Here is a 21,326-nt window from a genome sequence, read left to right as displayed (position 1 = left end):
AAATCCTGTGCATTTTCACAGCCAGACACCTCTGTCCTGGGGTTGCATGGCCTGGCACAGGGACAGTCCTTCTCTATCTGTGTCATTAATGTCACCCACCGCCAGCCTTCTGGCCACTCCAGTGCCTTTGACTTTGGTTTTCCCTGTGGCCCCCTGCGTAACAGCGCGAGCACCTTCTCACTCGCATCCTCCGTATTCTGGTTTGGTTTTCCTCGTTGCCCCATCTCCAGCTGGTTTTGCATGAAATGTCTGCATGTCGAGCTGTGTGTCCTAAATCTGCCTTCCCTGGTAGAAGTGACGTGAGAGACCTTGCTTCCCACCGCTGTGTCCTTAGAGCCTAGATCAGTGCCTGGCACCTCGTCCCTCAGGAGTTATTGGCTGGTGGCAGTGGGTGCTCAGTAGAAGAAACAGAACCAGGGGCCCCTGACTCAGCGTTCTGTGCAGGTTCACGAAGCTCGCTTTTCGCTGTTCACGTGGTTTCAGATTCCTCCCAGGTACAACAATTATTGCAATTCCCTCACATTGTACACTAGTTTTCCAAAGCCCCTTTATTTGCTCATCTTTCTATATTTGCTGTTTGAGAAAGTTGGAACTAATGGAGCCCCTTGGAGGTAGGGGGAGATCCCATAGGATCTCATCAGAAGAAAGTGGGTGTTTCTCACATAAGACGGGGGCACACCTTTGGCAAAAAAACAAAAATCACGATTAAGTGCCTGTTATATCTAAACTGTAAGAAAGGCCACAGTCGCGAGGCCCACGGAGACTGCGCAGAGCCATGGTGTTTATCCAGCACAGAAGGACTCTGGTGCAGCCATTCATGGGTCACTTGATTTGGTTCTTTATTCAAAAACGCCTTTGAGGAGTGTGTGTTTATCTTAGTGTGCCTCGGTCTGTCACTGGTCAAAATGGCAAGCTTAGAGGGAGGACATAAGAGCATACAGTGGTAATATTTTTTTAACTTAAAAAATAAATTCTAACATATAGAAAAGTTGCAAGAATTTTATAAAGTTGCATGTACCTTTTACACATATTCCCCCAAATTAACATTTGTTTTATCATTCTTTCTATATTTTCTCTCTCTCTTTCTCTCTCTCTCTCTCTCTCTCACACACACACACACACACACACATTTTTTCTGAACCATTTGAAAGTAAGTTACATAGGTGATACTTTCTTTACCCCTAAATATGTGAGTATATATTTTTAAAAATGAGATTCTTTTTATAACTGCAGTACAATTATCAAAACTAGGAAACTAACCTAGATACAGTATTATCATCTAATCTGTAGACCTTATTCAAAATTTTGCCAGTTGTCCTAATAATGTCCTTTTATTAATAGAACAGAACACAATCTGGTTCAAGAGCCACTCCAGAATCACATTACATTGAGTTTTCCTGTCTTCTTAGTTTCCTTTCATTTTGGACATATTACCTGGTATTTCTTTGTTTTTTGTGAACATGACAGTTTTGAAAAGTCCCCACTGGATGCCCTGTGGATGTTCCCCAGTTGTGTTTGTTGGGTGTTTTGTCACGACTGTGTTGTGACTCTGCTAGAAATACCTCAGAACCATCCCGTGGCTGATGATGTTATCTTTGATGACTTGGTTAAAGTTGTTTCAGCCAGATTTTCCCACTAAGTTATTATTTTTTTCTTTTTGTAATTAATAAATATTGCAGAGGATACTTTGAGACTTTGAAAATTCTCCTGTGTCCGGGCTCACTTTAATAACTTGAGCTTCCACTGGTGATTCTTATTACTGAATTACTTATTACTGAGCTGGTGGCCAACGGGTGGCTTTGTAATTCTGTCATTCCTCCTGCAATTATTAGTGGCTGTTCTCCTCCTGGGAAGGGTTTTTCTCCATCCCTCCCCCCGCCCCACCGATATTTATTTATAATATTTTTTTATTTTCATCAGTGTGGGCTAAGGGCTTATTTTATTCAATGAGTTATAAACCATTATCATCATTATTTATTTTGTTCCTGGAATTGTCCTCAGTTTGGCCAGTGGGGACCTCTTCAAGGTGGACCGTATCCTTTTGACACATGCCCCCATCTTGTTGATGGGTCCAGGCTCATCTTGTACTTCCTCACCTCCAGCCCTGGGATCAGCCATGTCTCCAAGGAAACCTGGTTTTCTTCAGTCAGTGATGGTATTTGGAAGCCACATACCAGTTCTTTACCTCTGAGGAGGGTGAGTTGCTGGAACACAGAACTATGGCAAAGTGGGATAATGAGCCCAGGAACCCCTGTGGAGGTGGCCAGGCCATTCGGTCCCCTTGACACAGGGGCCACTGACTTGCCCAAGCTCACAGAGCCCCACGGGCAAATGTTTGGACGACTCCAGAGCCCTCGAGACTGAGACCCATGCCTCTCTCACGGCAGCCCAGTGCCTGCCCCTGCAGGAGGAAGGGGGTTCTCTTTCTTTCCCCCCCAAGCCATGAGGCCCCGGCGCTGATCTCCTGCACAACCGCCCTTTGCCATCTCACAGTCCCAGCTTCCAGAGCACTTTCTGCCCTGAGAGGGGAGAGCATGTCCGCTGGCAGATCCCAGCTGTATCTCCCAGAGGACGGAGGCCACCAGGACTCTGTGACCAGCCAGTGGGGCCCTGGCGGGTTTGGGGCAGGAGCTCTGGTATAAGAGGGCCCGGCTGCACACAGCTAGGCAGCACCTTCAGTGACGTGCGGGCCACGCGAGCGCCCCCAGCAGGTGGAGGGTGTGCCAACCCCTGTGCCAAAGGCTTTGCTTCTATCCCGCGGGATGGTCGGGCCTCCAAAGGAGACATCACCAGTCGCTAGATATTTCCAAGAGTTAGTGGCGCGAGGAAGCAACATGTGGTTTTTAGAATGAGAGTTTTCTCTAGCCAGTAGAAGAAGCTTCCTCTCAAAATCAGGGGCTTGGGGCCAGGACAGTGGCTTCATTTCTTGTCCACACCCATCCTCCAAACTGTTATTTAACAGAGAACGCAGCGTTTTGTGCCCCTGTTGTGGCCCCCGTTTCATCTTCCGTGCAAGAGGCCCCCGAGGGAGGGAGCGAGGTAGCCAGCCAAAGGTTTCTACAAGCTGTCACTTTAAAGAAAGACACTCCAGGCTCTGGATGCCAAAGGGATGTGACTGGCGACCAGAGGAAGACACAGTTTGCAGATGTCCCTGCAGTTTTTCTAATTCACTTGCTTCCCTCCCCCAAAAATCAGTAAGGCATTCCCACCTGGGTCCCGGTGAAACATGTTCTCACTCTTCCATCTCTCCAACCGTGGGCCTCCTCTGGCTACGGGAACTTAGATTATTTTTTGGAGGTGGGGACGTCAAGCCACACGACACTTGTCCTCCTTCCTCCCTTCCCATGACAGATCGTTAAATTATTCCAAGGGAGCCAGAGCTCTGAGGCTAAATTACCACGACGGCCGTATCATGGCAACTGTACCTGTCTCTGGTTCTATCACTTTCTTCCGCAGCTGCAGCCGCCGAGAAACTTGCCTGAGAAAAGTCATTATCGGGGCCGGGTGGGAAATCCACGACAATAAGTGTTCCAGAGCCCCCTCCCCGCTCCTCGAACCCATTAGAGCAGCGCCCAGTTGGGGCAAGCCTTGCATGCGTAAGGAAGCAAATTAGGGAGGTGGGGGCGAAGCAAATTAGGGAGGTGGGGGCGTTCCGTATGTGATGTAGGTGCTCACGGTGACAGGCCACAGCTCCCTGGCATTTGCAGACCCAAGGGGCATTTGATGACAGCAGGGTGTTTAGGAAGGGGAGGTGAGGCAGAGAGGGCCCCTTTCTTTGTGCATTCCTGATTTTTACCCTCATTTATTCATTTCTCGAATTACCGAGTGCACGATAGGGCCATAGCGGATGCGTTGTTGGCCAAGACCAGTGAGGCCCCAGCAGTCACAGGTGGAGAAACGGACGATAAATCAGGTGGCATCAGAGAGTGGTCGCACAGTGCAGGCTTGTCGTGGGGCAACGGGGTTGATGTGTGGCTCAGTGGGCGGGGAAGACGTCCCTGGAGAGGTGCCTTTGACCTGAGACTTACAAAAACCAAGGCAGGGGAACATCGGGTGCCCCAGCCCTGGGTAAGTGTGGTGGCTTTAGCTCACCGTCTAACCATTCACAGCTGTCGCATCGTCCTGCTCCCCAAGAGAATCTGAAGCCACTTGCAAGATGCCCCTCATGCAGCAAAGTGTTTCCGGCAAGGCTAACGGACCCAGGGTGGTCACACCTGTTGGGATCTCAGCTAGAAACACGATTCATCCCACTGCTTAACAAAGAGACTCCTTACAGATGTGGGCAGGGTTATGGAACCCACAGAACCCAGTGAGGGGCAGGGGCATGCACCCAGGGTGCCCAGAGACCCGCAACAGCAGAAGTCCCTCACCACAAGGGTGTCAGAGATAGCAGATAATACAGGATGCCCAGTTTAATTTGAATTCCAGATTAAAAGGACTTTTAATTAAGTGGGTTCCTTTAGTATAAGTATGGCCAATGCAATATTTGGACATACATGCAAAGCTTCCTCATTCTTTATCTGAAATTCATACACCTGGGTGTCCAGCATTTTACCTGGCAGCCCTCATCACCACCCCTGGGACCAGAGTGATGGGCAGTGAGTCAGAGCTGCCATAGAGCTGTCACTGTAGAGGGCAGAGCTGCTGCCAGAGAGAAGGGCTCCAAAGCAAGAGGACACCAGGAAGAAATACCCCAACCCCTCTCTCGGGTCACCCTCCAACATTCCCCCCCAGGGAGTCACAGTGATGCTCCCCATAGGGCATCTGGGAAAGGGACAAATGGAGCCCAGTGTAAGTCGGGGTGAGGGAGGGCAGTATTTATGCCAGAAAACTTAGGCTAAGGAAGGTTCCTACAATGGAATACTAGATGTAGCCTGAGCTTCCTGGCTGCCTAGGGAATAAGGGAAACAGGTGGTTCTACTGGGTGCCATGGATACAGGGATCAAGGCAGAACATTTTTTTCTTGGCACTAAAGTCATAGGAGGAAGGAATGAACTAGCCACCCAACCATGGTTGAAGGGGCCAGGGTTTGAGATGTCAATGGGTCTTTTCTTCCCCCTTTTAAAAAAATATATATGTAAATATTATTTTTATAGAAAACATGCATGTAATATAAAAGCAGTAAAAAGGTCTAGAATAAACGCTAAACGTCTGTCTTAATTTGGTTGTCCCAAACCAGAAGAGCCTGAGGGAAGGACTTAGGTACAAGCAAGTGTGTTGTACCCCAACCCCAGGGAGCGGGGAGAGCAGGCGGGGGGAGGAGCGATCCACACACAGGTGTGTCGTCGTGGCCACTGCTGTGAGCGTGACGCACGAGAGATGTGCGAATGCTGTCCAGAGTGGTCCCCGAGTCCTGTGCTCTGGTGGTCACCGGTGAGGACTGACGCCCGGGCTTTACCTTCCCTGCACTGTGGGTTGAGTGAGCTCCTGGGGCACAGGGGAGGGACGCCGGCAGGGACAGGGACGCCGAGCGCTCCCAGAACTGCCCACCCCAGCTGCAGCTGCAATCCACAATGGCGGGGAATGGACACAAGTCCCAGGTCTTAGTTCTGTCTCCCATGGCAGCCGGTGCAGCCACTCCAGAACTGACACTCTGTGCACACATACATCTCCTCCCCAGCCCTTTTCTTTCTTTCTTTTTTTTTTTTTTTAATTCTTTGGCACCTAGCTTTTTCTTCTTTTCACTTAGTTGCTTATCTTGGTGATGGTCCAGTTTGGGGGGCAGTTTCCTAATGTTGCTCCTCTGTGCCATGACCGTGGACTGCTCTCCTTCAGTCCCTGTGCCTTGGTGTATGTGCTGAGTTGGGGGGTGTGGCTGGGAGAAGGGGGTGCCCTTTCCCCTCTGGGCACCATGTCTTGTCACTCCCAGGGCAGGGTGGGAAGGTAGGTTGTCCCCTCTCCTGGTCACTGCAGAGAAGCTCTGGCTTGGGGGCCACTGTGGCCGATGTCAGGTTCAGCCGTCGGTGAGGGTGAGCTCCCTGGAAACGGTCCCTCATTAAGGCCCCTCAGGTAAATGACACATTGGGAGGCAGAGGTGGCGAGGCCTAATGAGGCTTTCTGCAAACCTCCCTAATTGCCAATTGACTGGACCCTCTCACAGCCTCTAATAAGTGCCCCCGTAAGTACCTGATTAAGGAAAACAAATAACTCAGGGAGTGGGGGGTAGAGACACCTGGTTCTCAGGGTGACGTGGTCAGGACCTGGTGGCAGGGAGGGTCCCCCCGCCCCCCTGAGCTGGGAGGACAGAGGTGGTGTGATGCCTCGGGGCAGAGTGGGCTTCGGTGGGGATGAGGTGGGTCTAGGACAAGGATCATCAGCCTTTCTGTAAAGGGCCAGAGGGGAAATCTGTTCAGTTTCATGGGCCCTACAGTCTCTGTCAAGACACTCAACCCTGCCCTGGCAGCTTGGAAGCAGCCCTGGACAAGCCAGAAGGGAATGGGCATAGTTGTGCTGCAGTAAAATTTTATTTACCCAGAACACTTAGTAGGCCAAATTCAGCCCATGGGCTGGGGTTTGCTGACCCCTGATCTAAAAGAACCAGTTCCCTTTTTCCTTCTTTTTCCTCTTTATCACTTAAAATGGGAATTGCTAGCCTATGTAGCATAACGTGCTAAAGCACCCTAGAAAATGGAAGTGAGGCCTCTCTCAGCCGTGCCTTCCAAATGGCTTTGCAAAGCGCCTGCACACAGTAGGTGCTTCACCAGTGCGTGGAGAGCCTAACCAGACTTGTATTCTGAAGACCAGCCTTTGTGAGCGCTCATCCCAGGGGCTGCTGTCCTTCGGGCTTCTGTCCTTTTGCATTTCGGCTGCTTTCCTTGCTGCCTGCTCATAGCCAACCCCTTCCCTGCCCCAAATGCTTCCTTCCTGAGAACCCCGTTAGTCAGGGGGGACTAGATACACTGCCGTAATGACTTAGCCCCGAACCATGGTAGTTTGCCGGGGCTACCGTGCATGTGCGCATCCAGTGGGGGTCGGGGGTGGGCTCCACTCCAATCACGGATTAGCAAACTTAGGCTCCTGTGCTAGCCATCTATTTTTATAAATAAAGTTTTATTGACACCTAGCCATGCCCACTCATCTATATATTCTCTGTGGTTGCTTTCATGCTACAGCAGCAGGGCAGAGTCACAAAGCCAAAAATATTGACGATCTGACCCTTTCTAGGAAAGGTGTGTGTCCTTCGTCTAACCCATGGCTGTTACTTCTTGAAGCCTTTTAGGAACCTGCCACCGTTAATCCCTGTGCCCTTCTCAGCTGCTCTGGGATGAGAAATTAGATAAACAAGTTTGTAAAGTAGAAGTAAATAGGTTTTTAGTGGGAGAGAAGGCTTTTCCATTGGAGACAGGCAGAAGCTTGGGCCATGGGCTTCGGGCATCATTTCGTTTGCAAGGGGCCTCTTTTCTTCCTTTGAATTCTCTGGATTCTAGATGAGCGAGCCATGACAACTTCTTGTGGCTGTAGCAATCACGTGGCTTTGACAGACGTGACTTCCTTTGCTCTAAGCCCCTTGTTCCCTAAGTCTCTGTCCAAGCCCCTAAGAGGTGGCTCACATTCCATTGTTGCCCCCTCCAAAGAGGACTCTGGTTCCCTGAGCCATGCAGGGGCTCCTGCCACCGTTGGAGAGCCCCCTGCATAGAGACGCCCTCGGAAAACCACGTGGATGTGTCTGGATGTTGCGGTGTCGTCTTGTGCTTCTCAGAGAGGACAACACCCCAGTAGCACGAGCTGCTCTGTTGTGGATCTCAAATCCCCCCGCGACGCCTTCCTCTCGATCGGTAGGTGGAAGGTGGTATTGGTGGTTGTGGGATGCTGCTTGCTGCTCCTAATGGAGAGACCATCGATGGGGAGCTTTCTTATCTCCCAGGGACTGGAACTTTCTGCCTGTCCACATGTGCCCCCTGAAGATCCCTGTGTGTTTCTACAAAGTCAGCCGAAGTTCTCCCCGCATTTGTAAGGTCTCGCTGCTCCACTTTCCCCTCATCTCCACTGCCCTGTGCGTTCTCTGGTTGGGAGGATCTAGGGTCATTGGAAGATGCGTGCCCTTAGCTCGAGGAATTAAAACAGGCTGGGACTAGTGCAGGAGAGCCGTGCAGGGCTTGTGCAGGTCCACTCGAGATCATCTGGCTCTGTGCTGTGCGGTCCTCACTAGGGTTCTGGGCATTGAAATGGAGCCACACAAACGAAATTGATCGGGCCCTCTCCCTGTGTGCAGGTGCTGAGAAGCTGAGCGGCCACCCTGAGTGCAGCCTGCTCAGGAGGCCTGGCCGTGACCAGGCAGCAGGTGGCATGAGGGGGTGGGAGCCGGGGGCACGGGGTGTCTCCCCGGTCAGCACCCTGGGCTTGCCCTGAGACAGCAGGTCCAGCTCCTCCTCTGTTTCACAGGGGAGCCCAGTGCACGGCGCCTGCGTCTCCACTAACCTGCTCCCACCGCGGCCTTCCAGGTTCCTGGAACCCGGCTGCAGCCTCTGAACCAGGATCAGAGGTTTCCGAGGATGTGGGCCCAGGAGTTCACCCCTCAGTGCCCCTTCTTAGAACAGCAGCAGAGACAGGCGAAGCAAAGCCTACAAGGCAGACGCAATGACAGCCACCGCCGGTGACTTCCTGGATCTTCCCATCTCCTGCTGCTGTTTCTGGAGTTACCGTGGAGATACCGGGCGTGACCAAGACAATAGCAAAAAGCAAAATATGTGGCCGATTAATTCCTGAACCAGGTTTAAGCTAACAGGAAAGAGGCTGGTTGTTTGTGTTTTCTCTCTTTAAATCTTTGTCCTTCCTCTTTTCAAACATTTCGTGTCCTGAGGATAACAGCACCAAAAGGTGTTAAATTGGTTCTGAATGTCCACCTCTGCCTGGCCACATTCTTGTAACGATTTCATTAGCCTGAATTATCCACTTTATTTTCTGGTAATGGGATTAGCTATACTTGAGGCAGCCAAAGACCAGAGGGGGCGAGAGTAGGGGAGCGTCCACTGTGTGTTTCATTAACCTCTGGCAGGGAGGTGGCACTGGCCAGGACGTGTGCCCCAGGCCAGAAGTCACATCTCCATCCTCTCCTGGAAGGAAGAGGGAGCATGAGCTGTTTCAGTGGGCTTGCTCAGCCCCAGGGAAGGCAGGGTGCCCGGGACTGGCTGAGAGATGCCTCCTTGGGGACAGTGTCTTCTAATTATCTTGTAAAACTGGTAGGACATGTGGGCAGGAGGGAGAAATACTGCTTTTTTCAGGGCTCCAAGAATCACACAATCGCATCCGACCCTCTCCTGCTTAAGGCCCCTTGGTTATCTCAGCTCTTCGCTGGAACCACCTGGGGTTCACCAAAAGGGTCTGACTGGCCTGGCCTGCTCCTTCTCAGCTTTGACCCAAAGCTCCACCAGAGCTTGGGAGTTGTCCCTTGCTTGGCACCGATACAGATACTTTCAATGGACAGGGGCATGACGAGCAATAGCTTCCATTCATTCAGTTCCTGATTTTTGCCAGGAACCGTGGTTCCTTCAGGGCATGCGCAGCCACACCTGCCGGAGACCTCTCTGTGCAGCAGATCACAGCGGCAAGACCCTCTCTGTCCCCAAGGAGCTTACAGTCCCACAGAGGCCACATTATTTGAGCACACCTGAGAGGGCCAGTGGGCTGCAGGGTGCAAGAGGGAGAGGTGAGAAAGGCCCTGTCATCTGCACCAAGACCCGATCTCGGGTAATGAAGAGGTAAGGGAAGGTCTCGTTTTGGAAGTAGACCGGCCCTCTTAGAACCAAATCGGAATGGAACCTAAACATGAAGGGCGGTACCCAGGCAGCCCACCGCCTCTGTCATATTTGGCAACAGAGCGTTTAAAATATTTTAGCTTTGTTAATGATATTTTTAAGTCTTATTTCTTAAAAGAATCTGGATTGCAGGCTTCTTTTGAAGAAGAGGAAGATCTGCCAGTCCTAGGAGCAGGTGTCCACCTAGCTATCTAGACTGGGGCTGAGTGGTCCACCCCTTGGGTGGAGCCAGGGACTCAACCCTGAGCACACTCACACTCACCTGGAGGGCTTGGTGCAGCCCCAGAGCCTCTGATGCAGAAAGACAGGACATTTCTAACATGCTCCCAGGTGATGCGGTGTTGCTGGCCTGGGGACCAGGCCAGCCTGGAAACGACTTGCCCAGGGTCGCCCAACTGGCGAGGGGCAGAGCAGGCCAGGAGCTCCATCTTCCAGTGCCAGCCACTACCCCACCCCGCGCCTCGCAGGAGAGTCCGTGGCTTCCATCTGGAACACAGGCCCCAACTCTGACTCAGAGATACCATTTAACTGCTCATCCTGGGCTTTCTCATCTAGAAAACGAGAGGGTCACGCTTGCCTGGAAAGGGCCCCATGAAAGGCTATTGAGAAAAGCTAAATGCTGTCCTCTGCGCCTCTTGCTTTCACTTTCTTGGAAATCAGACCATTTTTCAGCCTCCAAGAGGCAAAAATGAAAGGGAGTATTGCGTTGATGGTGATAAGGTAACCTTTCTACATCCGGCTCTCACCGTGATGAGCGTGAGTAATTGGAAAAGTTCAGTCTAAAAGGCACTCTCGGAAAAGAGAGCGGGAGAACAAAAGAGGAAGAGACTCCACACCTCAATATACCTCCATTAAACAGCTTCCAGAGCTGTTGCCCCTTGTGCAGAGCGGGCTTGGCTCTGCAGCTCGTAACACTCGCCGGCACAACCTCGGGGGGGAGGGAAAGCCTCTCGCTGCAGGCCCGACCACGCCGAGACTCCCTGCTCGTGTCTGCCCCTTGGCCGGGGCTGTCCGTGAAGGGGCAGTGTCTGCTCTTCCCACCACGCCAGACGCAATCCTCCATGCCATTGTCCAGGCACTAGCCCCTTGGTAAATAATCGAATAGGGCCCCTTTTGCTTGCTGTGATTTATTCACTGCACTTGAAGGAATAAACGTGGATACTTTGGAAGGAGTATTGATCGTCGAGGGCCAAACACTCCTTGCAATAACTTGTGGTCGTAAGAACATCGTCCTAAGGGACAGACCGAATGTTTGGCCCCCAAATGTGACTGTGTCTCCACAATAGCATATGGATTATAGGAGATAATTCATGTACAGGATAAGGACCTGACACTCAGGGAGAACTCAGTAAATATTGACTCCGTGATGAAATGCAGGGGTAGAGTGTTTTCTGAGAGTGAGGCACGGTCCCAGGTTCTGTAGACACAGCAGAGCGTAAGAGCCCTGCCATCTTGGAGCGTGCTTTCTGTTTCTAGCAAAAGAACGGGAAAGATAAGTAAGTAAACAAGCCGTTTCAGACAGTGCTCAGATGTGACAGAAGGTGGCTGATGTGGTGGAGGAGGCAACATTAAAGAGGACAGCCACAGGAGGCCTCTTAGAGGAAGTGGCGTTTGAGCTGAGAATTGAATGACAAGAGTCAATTGCAGCAATATCTAGGTAAGGCAGGTTCTAGATAATGGGAGCGGAGGGTGCAAAGGCCCTGAGGCGGGCATACATTTGAAAGGTTCAGGGAACAAAGGGAAACCAGTGTGGATTCTCCACAGTAAGTGTTTTGGGAGAGCAGAGCATGAGATAAGATTGGAACACAGGAAAGGCAAGAGTTGATCCGGCACAGGCTTGAGTCCCAAGAAGTTCAGGAATTATTCTAAGGATGCAGACGCCATTAGAGAGTTCAGCCATTTGGGAGTGATGGTGCCTGGCACATACGCGAAAAACTCAGGGCAGTGTTAGCTATTGAAACCCACTGTGGGAGTGGCAGTGACTGGCACAGGCCCGTGAAACAGGGCGGCAGCGCCCACTGAAATCCACTGATTGATTGGATCAGCCTCTGTCGGAGGATTAGATGAGGCAGCTGGGACTTGCTGCCACCCAAGGCTTTGGTTTCTACGCATCCCAGCAAAGGTGGGAGGTTTAGATCGTAATTCCCGTTCCTGATCCTCCCCCACTGCAGAAATCAGCTACTGTAGACGAAGGGATGCGTTTGTCTCTAGCTGTGTAGTCGGCCTCTCTCTACGCCTTACCTCAGCTGGGGCCCTTTGCCACATGAGCACTCGGTAAGGAAAGGGGGACATTAGACAGGACACTGGGCAAGGCAGCAGCCAGCTTGCCATGTTCACTGCCCAGAGGGAGCTACTTTGTGGGTCCATGAGTTCACTGGGGGGCCCTTCTTTAGGACGGGGGCAGGAGTGCGGTGTGCAAAGATCAGGCGTCCTCAGCCCTAGACCTAATCAGGAGACGTAAGTGGTTTTATGCCAGACTCCTCTTGTGTATCTGAGGAAGAGGGGGCTCGCTGCTTGCCTGCCGGCAAAGGGACTTCCCACGCAGCTCCCCCAGCCAAGGTGGGGGTCCTTGAGGACAAGGTTAATGCCGGACCCACCATTGACGTTATCCTGCACACAGGGGGTCTTTGGCCCATTGTTTATAGACCAGTCTGTCATGTGAACTCTTAGCAAAAGCACAGGCTTGGGGGACAAACTGCCCACTTTGAGCCCAGCTCAGCCCGTTACCACCTGTGGGACCTTGGCAGTCACTCCACCCCTTGCGGTAGGTAAGGACTTGCCAAGTGACCTTGGAGAAATCATTCACTTCTTTGAGTCTCAGTGTTTTCCATCTAGAAAATGGCAGTGGCGTTGCCTAGCTCATAAGGGTCTAGTGGGTTCATGCCCACCAGGTGCTGAGCATGCCACAGGGCACGTAAGCACTGAGGAAGTACTGGACGGATAGGCATGTGTGCATTTAATGTGTGTCAGAAAATTGCTGGGGGTGGTATATTCGAAAGGCTTTCTAATGCCAAGAGATTTAGCCATTTTTTTCTTACCTGTAGAAGGAACAGAAGCAGCCCACAGTCTATTCTTATCATAAAACCACCCCTTCATCTTGTTCACATCACACCATTGTTCCGACTCTGGGTCCCTTGGGTGGCAGCAGACTTTTTTTTCTCAGCAGTGCCTTGAGCGCAGGTGGGGAGAAGTGAGGCCAGCAAACTTGCCCCTGTGACTCAGCACTTCTGCTGGGCCGCTGGTTCTTCCAGAAGATCCCAGTGGAGAGGGCTGAGGACCTACGTCCTGAGAGCAGAGGGGCCCGGGCTCTTCAGGTTGTGTCTGGCCTCCTCCTGGGCGCCAGCCTGCGGGCTGGGGGGATCGGCTGGCCTCCCAGCCTGCCCGCTAAGCCCCGAAAACCCAGGCACCAGAACAGCTGTAAAACTGTCAAGCTCGGCATCATCTCTGGAGGGTTCTCCCCCTTCCCTGTCCTTACCTTTCCTCTCACCTCCTTCCCCCAGCCCAACACTTCAGTCAGGGAGCTGGGGAAACATAAGATGATTCATCCCTTTTCGGTAGCAGCTGCTGGCCAGGGCTTCGGTCAGGGGGCTGCAGCTTTCACAGAGGGAGGAGATCCCTGCCCACCTGCATGCAGGGCACGCGCCACACACATGCGCGCGCGCGCACACACACACACACACACACACACACGTGTATTGTGTCTGCCTTCAGGCCTGTGTGCAAACACGATTTGCATAGCCGAGTTGTTTATGAGGACTGGGCATAATTGGCTCGCCCCACTCAACACCTCTGCGCCCCCTCCCTCCTCCTCCTCCCCCTGACCCCCTCCCACCCCCACGCACCTCGCACCTCGAAAGAAATTAGAAACGTGACAACAAACTCCCGTTGTCGAAAACCCACATCCCCACCACCAATCCTGGGCTCCCTGCGCGGTGGAGGGGTGGGGCCGTGCTGGGGGGGGGCGGGTAATGGGTGAACCCGAGGTGAATGAAGTAATTGGAAAGTGAGGTGTGAGTTTGTTACGAAGTGTGAGCGTGGTGGGGGAGGGAAGGAGGGCTGCGTTTAAAAGCCCGGTGTGTCCTCTTTATTCACAGCTTCTGATACAGTAATTGCTACTTTGTGGTTTCTATTATCTGCACAGTGGGGAACATGCGCGTCTCCTTCCCCCCAAGCCCCGGAGTCCAGGGGGAGTTCCTGGGTGCCCTGCGGTTCTCCTCCCTCTCTGGCTCCTGGTGGCCCCCGCACGGCCTCACCCTGACAGTGGCCTCCGCTCCCAGGAGAGGAGGGTTCACGCAGAACTTCCTTCAAAAGCCGCTCTTAGAAATGGCTCCGTAGACCTTGCTGTCAGATAAGAACCCTAATAATGGCTGGTATTTATATATCGCTTATCTCCAAGGAGCTAAAGGTACTTCATCGATTTCTTCTCCCCCAACCTTTTTTTTTTTCCCCCTTTTTAATTCTCTTTCAATATCTCTCTGAGATCATTAGTATTGGCCTCGTATGATCTGGCACAGTTACAGAAGCCGGCAAAGCCATTCCCTGCCCCAGCTTTGTTCCTGGACTGGGAAAAGCAGCCCGGATGAGAAAGAGCTCACCTGGATCTTGAGTCCTGGGGCCATGGGGTGTAGGCAAGTCACTTCCTTTCTCGCCCTTGATTTTGTCATCTATAAAATAAAGGCAGTGACACTGTGGTGCCACAGTTGTAGTTACAACTGGAAACGATATATTTAAAAGACATGGCACACGCAGACACTCGTTGGTAGCCAGGGTGATAGCAGCAGTGATGGTGTCTTAAAGCCTCAGCCAGGGCACATTCCGGGAAGTGTCCACAGACATCAGGAAGTTCCTTCTAAGATCTAATCGTGATCTTCCAGCTCCTCCTTAAGCCTCAGCTCTCTCTTGTCCTATTCTTAAAAGGAAGGAAGAAACCTGCTCACTGTAACCATTTCTCTGACTCCGTGGAGAATACTGGGATTTCTGAAGCTACGAGGGTCCTTTAGAGACATCATTTCATCTGCCATGCAGATGTCTGTCCTGAAACCCCAGACTGTGCCTGTGGCCTCCCCAAGGCCCTCCGGCTCCTTGGGGCAGGACACCCGGCTCCCCGATGCCTCCCACAATCCCTGGCAGATCCTGGGTGCCCGTCTGTCCCGGCTGCCCCTTCCGAGCACTGAGATGCCACTTCTGCAGGCCACAGAAGGACAGCTCCTGCAGCCTCTGCTCAGCAGCTTTTTTGTCTACCTTTTAATTATTTTCCTCGCCTTTCTCTGGACCCTCAGCTGCTTACCATGCACAGAGCATCCACAGCTCGCAATGTGCTGCAGAGAGGGAGGACTTCACCTCCACAGTCTCTCTCCCTCTCTCTCTCTCTCTCTCTCTCTCTCTCTCTCCTACGTGCACATAGTCTGGCTCACGAGAAATTAGACACAGCTAAGAAATCTGGGCAGAGGTCATTGAGACCATCAAGGTATAGGACATTGTAGCCCCTCTGGGCAGAAGTAAGGGGTGTGCACGCAGTGTGGGCATAATGAACCGGAACTCAGTCTACCCCCTTTGCCCTGTGGTCTTGGGGAAGTCATTAGACCCCTGGGGAGTCCACATAGGGCTTCCTAACCACCCCACAGGTGGCTGTCCTGCTTCACCCCGGACCTGTCGAAGTCCTGGAAAGAAAGAGGCCCCAGCTCCTAAAATCGGCCGATCCCCATCCGGAAGATGGAAGGGGGTTGAGACATTGTGCGGCAGAAAGAGCGAGCTCAGACATGCCCGGGTCACGTTATAACCCCACCACTTACCAGCAAGAAGCACCGCCTCCCTGAGCCTCGGTGTCTTCATCTGTAACGTGGGGATGTTAAGACCAATGATAATTCACGTCTGTGCTGCTGTATTTACCCCACAGCCTATTTCATTTCGTCCTCATCACCACTCTCTGAGGGTAGGTGTCACTTACCAGTGTCTGCCTTCCAGGGCTACTGTTTCTTGTTCATTCATTCCAAGAATATCTTCAGGCATCCACTCTGGGCCAGATCCAGTGATGAGCGAGAGAGATGTGGTTTCTTCCTGCTCTTGCGGAGCTGAGCCCCGGCCCTGGCCAGGGGAGGGCAGAGAGGTACACAGGTGTCTGCCCCACGGTGCCCCGGTCAGGGAGCGCAGGGAGCCTTAGGGAGGTCGGGAGAGGCTGCTCAGGGCTAGTGGCATTTAGGCTGAGGCCTGAGCACACCTGCAGGCCGGGGTGGGGTGTGGAGGGACCAGCACACCCAGAGGCAGCCTGTGCTGTGACCACGTCGAGGAAGCCCCCAGCATGCTCTTCTGTGCCCTTCAGCCTCCTCATGCCAGCTCTGAATGCTCTCAGATCCAGTCCTCATGGCCACCAAATGTGCCATCCCTGAGGTCCCAGCGGCTCTTGGAAGAACGTGGAGCCAAAGAACCATGTATCGGAACAAGCCCACCAGAAAGCTTGCGCCTCCCGTTCCCTCCCTGTCCAAAGGCAAGGAGGCTTGGGTGCAGGGGAGACAGGCGATGCATCTGTCGTGGGATGCAGCGGCCTTTAGGTGGCAGAATGAAGCAGGGTTTGCGGCCGACTCCTCCCCGCTCTCCAGCCTCACCTTCTGGTCCCCACCTGCCCAGCCTCTGGTCCTCAGTCCCAGCCCCCTCCAGCGGGGAAGACTGACCGTGCTCCGCTCCCCGTGCTCCCCGGGAGGCTGGCCTTGTCACCAGCCGTGCTTCTTGTTGCCTGCACAGAGAAGGCGCCAGGAGGGGGAGCGGAGCTGCTGGGGGCAGCTCCGAGGAGACGTGCAGATTCATTTTGAGGATTCATAATGCTGCATTTACACACCGTCCTGCCTTCAGAAATTGGGCTGGCAGATGCCTGGTCATGCTGGCAGGGCTGCGGGTTAACGCCTCGGATTTAGCTTATATCATTTCGCCGAGAGCTTACGGCCTTTACTGTGTTTTTTACCCAATCGGTCTTTGGCCCTGAAGCATCCTAGACTGTCGTGCGTGCGCGTGTGTGCCCAGGTGGCCGCAAGTATGTGTAGATTTTCAAATAAAATAATACCTCTCTTCAGATGCCGTGCACATTAAATATTTATCGGCAGCAATTTGTGCGTATATATTTGATAAATGGACATTAGGAAGGGGCTGGAGAGTGGGGAGTGAGACAGGGAAGCGAGGGAGGCTCTGAGAAAGCCCAATCCTTTTGTCGTAGAATCTCTCAAAGGTTTAACCCGAGGGGGCAGAGGAGGGGACATGGGGGACGGTCCCAGGCCGTGTTTACCGGTTCGATCCCTTTCAGGAGAAGCCAGGCCATTTTCTTCTCCAGAGCTTTGCCTAACTTTGGCTTAGCAGAGAGCTCAGAGGGAGGGGACGTGGGGTTTAGAGGGGTAGCTGCGCGCTGTTTGAGCTCAGCACTGAAGAGACATGCCAGGTCTGGGAGGAGAGGTGCCACCGTGCTCGCTTGCCATGGAGTTTCCGTGTGCTCAGCTCAGACGTAGAGGCGGATTTGAAAGATTAGGAGACTCCACTGCCCCAAGTCCTGGCTGGTACACGTGGGCAGCCCCTCGCCTGGCCTCCTGTGTGCAAGGCTGGCACACAGTTACCCCACAGGGAGGGAGGACAGGTGTGCTGGCGCTGCCGGCTCGTTGGAGAGTAACCGAAACCCCATCAGCATCTCCGGCCTGACTGTTCCCTGATGGCCTTGTTCGATGGCCGGGGCCTGGGAGGAGAAGGCCACCGTGCCCCGGAGCGGACTCGAGTGTGCATGTGTGTGTGTGCAACTGTGTCCGTGTATGTGCACAAGTGTGCGCGTGCCTGCGAGCTCTTCTCACCCCCTCCTCCTTTGCAAGGCTCTGTCCTTGAACCCCCATTTTGCCTTTTGTTTCTAGCACCTTCGGAGAGCTGAAGACGGTCCGCTTGCCAAAGAAGATGACCGGGACAGGCACGCACAGAGGATTCGGCTTCGTGGACTTCCTCACCAAGCAGGACGCGAAGGTGAGACCATGACCCCCTCCCCGCCCGCCTGGGCCCCTCCTTTCCGGGCCCTTTGTAGGAGAAGCCCCAAGGCCTCTTCACAAACGCCAGTGTTGCAACCCTGTGCGGGTTTTCTCCTTTTTCCCCCAACCCTGCTAATTTGCACAGCATCCCCAGGGGCAAAGAGCCCGGGCTTTGTGTTTGGAGGAAGGAGCAGTTTCTGTGTGCCCCTCCCTGCCCCAGTTCACACATGCAAGAGCATGGGACACAAACGGGGAAGCAGGTGGGTTTCCCAGGCCGCTCCAAGTCTGCAAGAAAATTCCTCAGTCCGGGGGCCCCCCAGCGGCGGGCAGTGTGGGGAATGCTGGGTGGAAGTGTGCGGAGGGGACCCCGAGCGCAGCGCGTGAAAGGGAGGGTAAGGGGCACCCAGGAAGCAGCCGTGGGAACACGCTTTCCCCTCACCTTCCCGCTCGTGGCCGGGGGGTTCCGTCTCGTGCTGGTGACCCGGGAGCAGCCCAGGCAGGTGCTGCCGTGTACACGCGTGTCTGCAGAAGTCCCTTGAGGCTCCTTGGAGACCTAGATCGCCTTTTATTTCTGAAGCCAGGCAGCTTCTCTGAGTTGGCTTGAGGCAGCGTGGTGGGGCTTTGCTCCTGCAGCGGGCGCTGGGTCCCCGCACGGCCCAGCAGCCGACGTGGGGGTCTGGCTGTATCCGCAACCACTATCGTCATGGCACCGAGCTCCGGGTCACAACCCAAAAGGAAGGTAGCCGCGGAGCTGTCACGTGGGTTGCCCTCTGAGCTCTGTGCTCCCCCCACCGGGTGGCACTGCCCCCTCTCGGCCTCGTTTTTCCTCGAGGATAAAATAACATAACGGGGGCGCACTGCGGGCTGGGGTCCCCTTCCCCGCTGACGGGCGTGCTTCAGGAAAGCAGCGAGCGTTTCTGGGAGTTGCACGCTGGCCTTTGGCAAGTTGGCATTGCAGGAGGCCCAGTGGGTGGGTCAGCTGGGCAGAGCCGAAGGTGGCAGCTCGGGACACAGCTGCGGCCTTTGTGGGCCCTGGGAACATGCACAGGCAGAGAGGGCGCACTGGGGCCCTCGGAGAGCCTTGCCAGACACCTTTGTCTCCGCGTCTTGAGCTCAAGTGCCTGTTTTGTGGACACGTGGCCACGTCTGTCCGGACATCTGCTCCCCTCTCCTCTCACTCGCCTCCCGCCAGGGACAGCATGCAACAGGCCCACGGCCTTTGTCCTCCCCGCGGGCAGGCACGTGGGGCCCGCGCTGGCTCAGAGCAGCGGCTGTTTCCAGAGGCAGCTCGACCCCCACTAAGCCTTCCCTGTGCCTCAGTTTCCTCGTCTGTGAAACAGGAGGGACACAGTAGCCAACCTCACACGGATAGGCAGATGATGCCAAGGAAACACTGACCCAGTCCTGGCACAGAGTGAGCATTTGGTACACGTTAGCTGCTCCCTCCTGTTGTCACCAGCCCAGGTCCCTGCAGAGCCGCCTGTCCCTTGGCCTGAGGACTCATGCACACGTCTGACGCTCTGTCTGCAGAGAGTGCAGGGCAGCGTCCGCTCCACCGTGTCCCACGGAGCTCTGGGGCTGTGACGGGATGGGCCGAGGAGTGCAGAACCGTTGTCGTCTGTCTGGCGTGAAGGTTCCCACCTGAGGTCGTGACTGGGGGATGGAGAGATGGGGATTCCCTCCCTGCCCCTGGAACGTCCCTTGTTAAGGCCCACGCGAGGGCTAGTCATTAGAGCGTGAACTTCGAAGCCAGACTGCCTGACCTTGGATCTCAGGGCTGCCGCTGTTCTGTGTGACCTTGGGCGGATGAGGTCCTTTCTGTGTGCCTCGGTTTCCCCCATTGTCAAATGATCATAGGATTTCCCATATTTTCATAGAGTTGGTGTGAGGTCTGAATGGGGTGATACTCTTAGAACAGAGCCTGCCCCTGTGCGCTCTGGCTGTTGGCTCTAAGCAGGAAGAGGATAGTGTAGGTGGTGACGATGGTGATGATCTGAAAATAAGAAGGGTCGAGGCAGGAGAAGAGAGCAAAGGTGTCGGAGCCCCTTCAGCTGGAAGCCCTCCTCCCACACAGGGTCCTCTCTCCCTCGCAGAGGGGTTGATGTCAGAGCTGACACAGCCCTCGGGGCCTGGAGGGTCAGACCAGGGGTGGGCTCCAGCCTTGACGTTCCCTGAGCCTTTGCCACGATGTGGTCGATACAGTTTTTCTCTTCCAGGTGATGAGAACAGAAGTGGATCCCAGGTAGGCAGGGCAGCACGTGTCAGTCACTGAGGGAGTTCACCCGATGCCCAGGTGGCCCGGGCGGGGCCCCCAAGGCCAGGCTTCGATGTTCTTTCCAAAGCCCAGCACAGTCCCCCAGTGCCCTACAGAGTGACAGCTCCCCGGGCCCCCATCCCTTCCCTGCCTTCCATTCCGGCTCCAGGAAGAGAGAGGGCAGCCCAGGACAGTCGGGCTCAACTCACAGCCCCTCCGGGATTGGCTCTCCCCTCCCACCCCTGTGGCCCCGGCCCTCTGTGTCCACCGCCAGGCAAGCTGGTCTCCCAGAAGGTCCGCGCCCACCACGAGCGTCTCTCCCGCGAAGACGACTTTGCTCTTTTTCCTTCCCCGGGAAGCTGCCGTTGCCTCCTCCTTCCTCCTCCCACTCTGTCTGGAGAACTTTATTGTCTTCTGAGTGGAACAGTTCGCTCTCTCCGCTGACCCTAGACCCACGCAGGCTGCGTATTAGTGAATGGAATTCTGAATATGGTAAATATCTGGTTAGCTTGAGGGCGGGCTTGAGTTTGAAGAGGGAGAGTAATACTGGGGAGACACGGAGTGAAAAACCCCGGAGATCTCTGTATCTCAGCGGAAGGAATCAGTGAGAACCCCAGGGCCGGTTGAGGGGCTTCCATGATCCCAGGCTCAGGGCAAGACGTCGCAAGCGTCCTCCCCGGTGAAGCTCTTGGGGGGAAGGAGACCTCCTTTATAAACCCCTCCCAGGGCTCAATTCAGCACTGACCCCCCCGAATCCCCCTCCGAGGGCTTGGAACCCATTTCCTGTCACGGTGCCTCAATGAGGGTAAACAGTCGGTCCCTATTTTCACATCGGCAACCTCCTGATCCAGGAGATGTGTCCCAAGCAATCCTCGGATGGGAGGAAAGGAGAAGGGAAGAGACGGCTGAAGCGGTATGGGCAGGTCTTAGGGCAGAGGAAAAGCTCGAGGTCGCACCTTGGGGCAGGAGAGCAATGGAGAAACGCGTGGTTTCTGGGAGAGGCCAGTCCTGGGACTTCAACCCAGGAATCTCTTCCCCCAGGACAGTGCTCTTTCCCCAGCTCCGACCGTCTGTCCTGCTGGCAGAGGATGTGAGAGAGGAGGCCCTGGTCGATTCCTAACGGCCTCCCCTCCACACCACAGTCCCCGAGCTGGCCCTGAGCACGTGCCCACATTCACCACCCCGAGCCGGGGATCCTGGGTCTTCCGACTTTTCTCCTGGATCCCCACAGCCGGCCTCACACATCCCTGGTGACTCCAAGGTCCATCGGGCCCCTCCTGGGTGGAGCACAGACCCCAAATGGAGAGGGAGTCCTAGGGAGGGGCTCCT

The 21,326-nt window shown here is 54.2% G+C and overlaps 1 protein-coding gene across 2 annotated transcripts in view; it reads left to right on the top strand.

The window, feature by feature from the left end:
- The window catches only part of RBM19 (RNA binding motif protein 19), a 122,307-nt gene that overhangs the window by 61,114 nt on the left and 39,867 nt on the right, over positions 1-21,326 (top strand). For both annotated transcript variants that reach the window (XM_069497553.1, XM_069497552.1), the window contains exon 22: positions 17,636-17,741. In XM_069497553.1, coding sequence (XP_069353654.1) covers positions 17,636-17,741 — 106 coding nt within the window. The remainder of the gene's footprint in view (positions 1-17,635; positions 17,742-21,326) is intronic.

This window comes from Eulemur rufifrons, chromosome 21, assembly GCF_041146395.1.
Source record: "Eulemur rufifrons isolate Redbay chromosome 21, OSU_ERuf_1, whole genome shotgun sequence".
NCBI classification, from domain to species: domain Eukaryota; kingdom Metazoa; phylum Chordata; class Mammalia; order Primates; family Lemuridae; genus Eulemur; species Eulemur rufifrons.
This window is presented reverse-complemented; position numbering and strand designations above follow the sequence as displayed.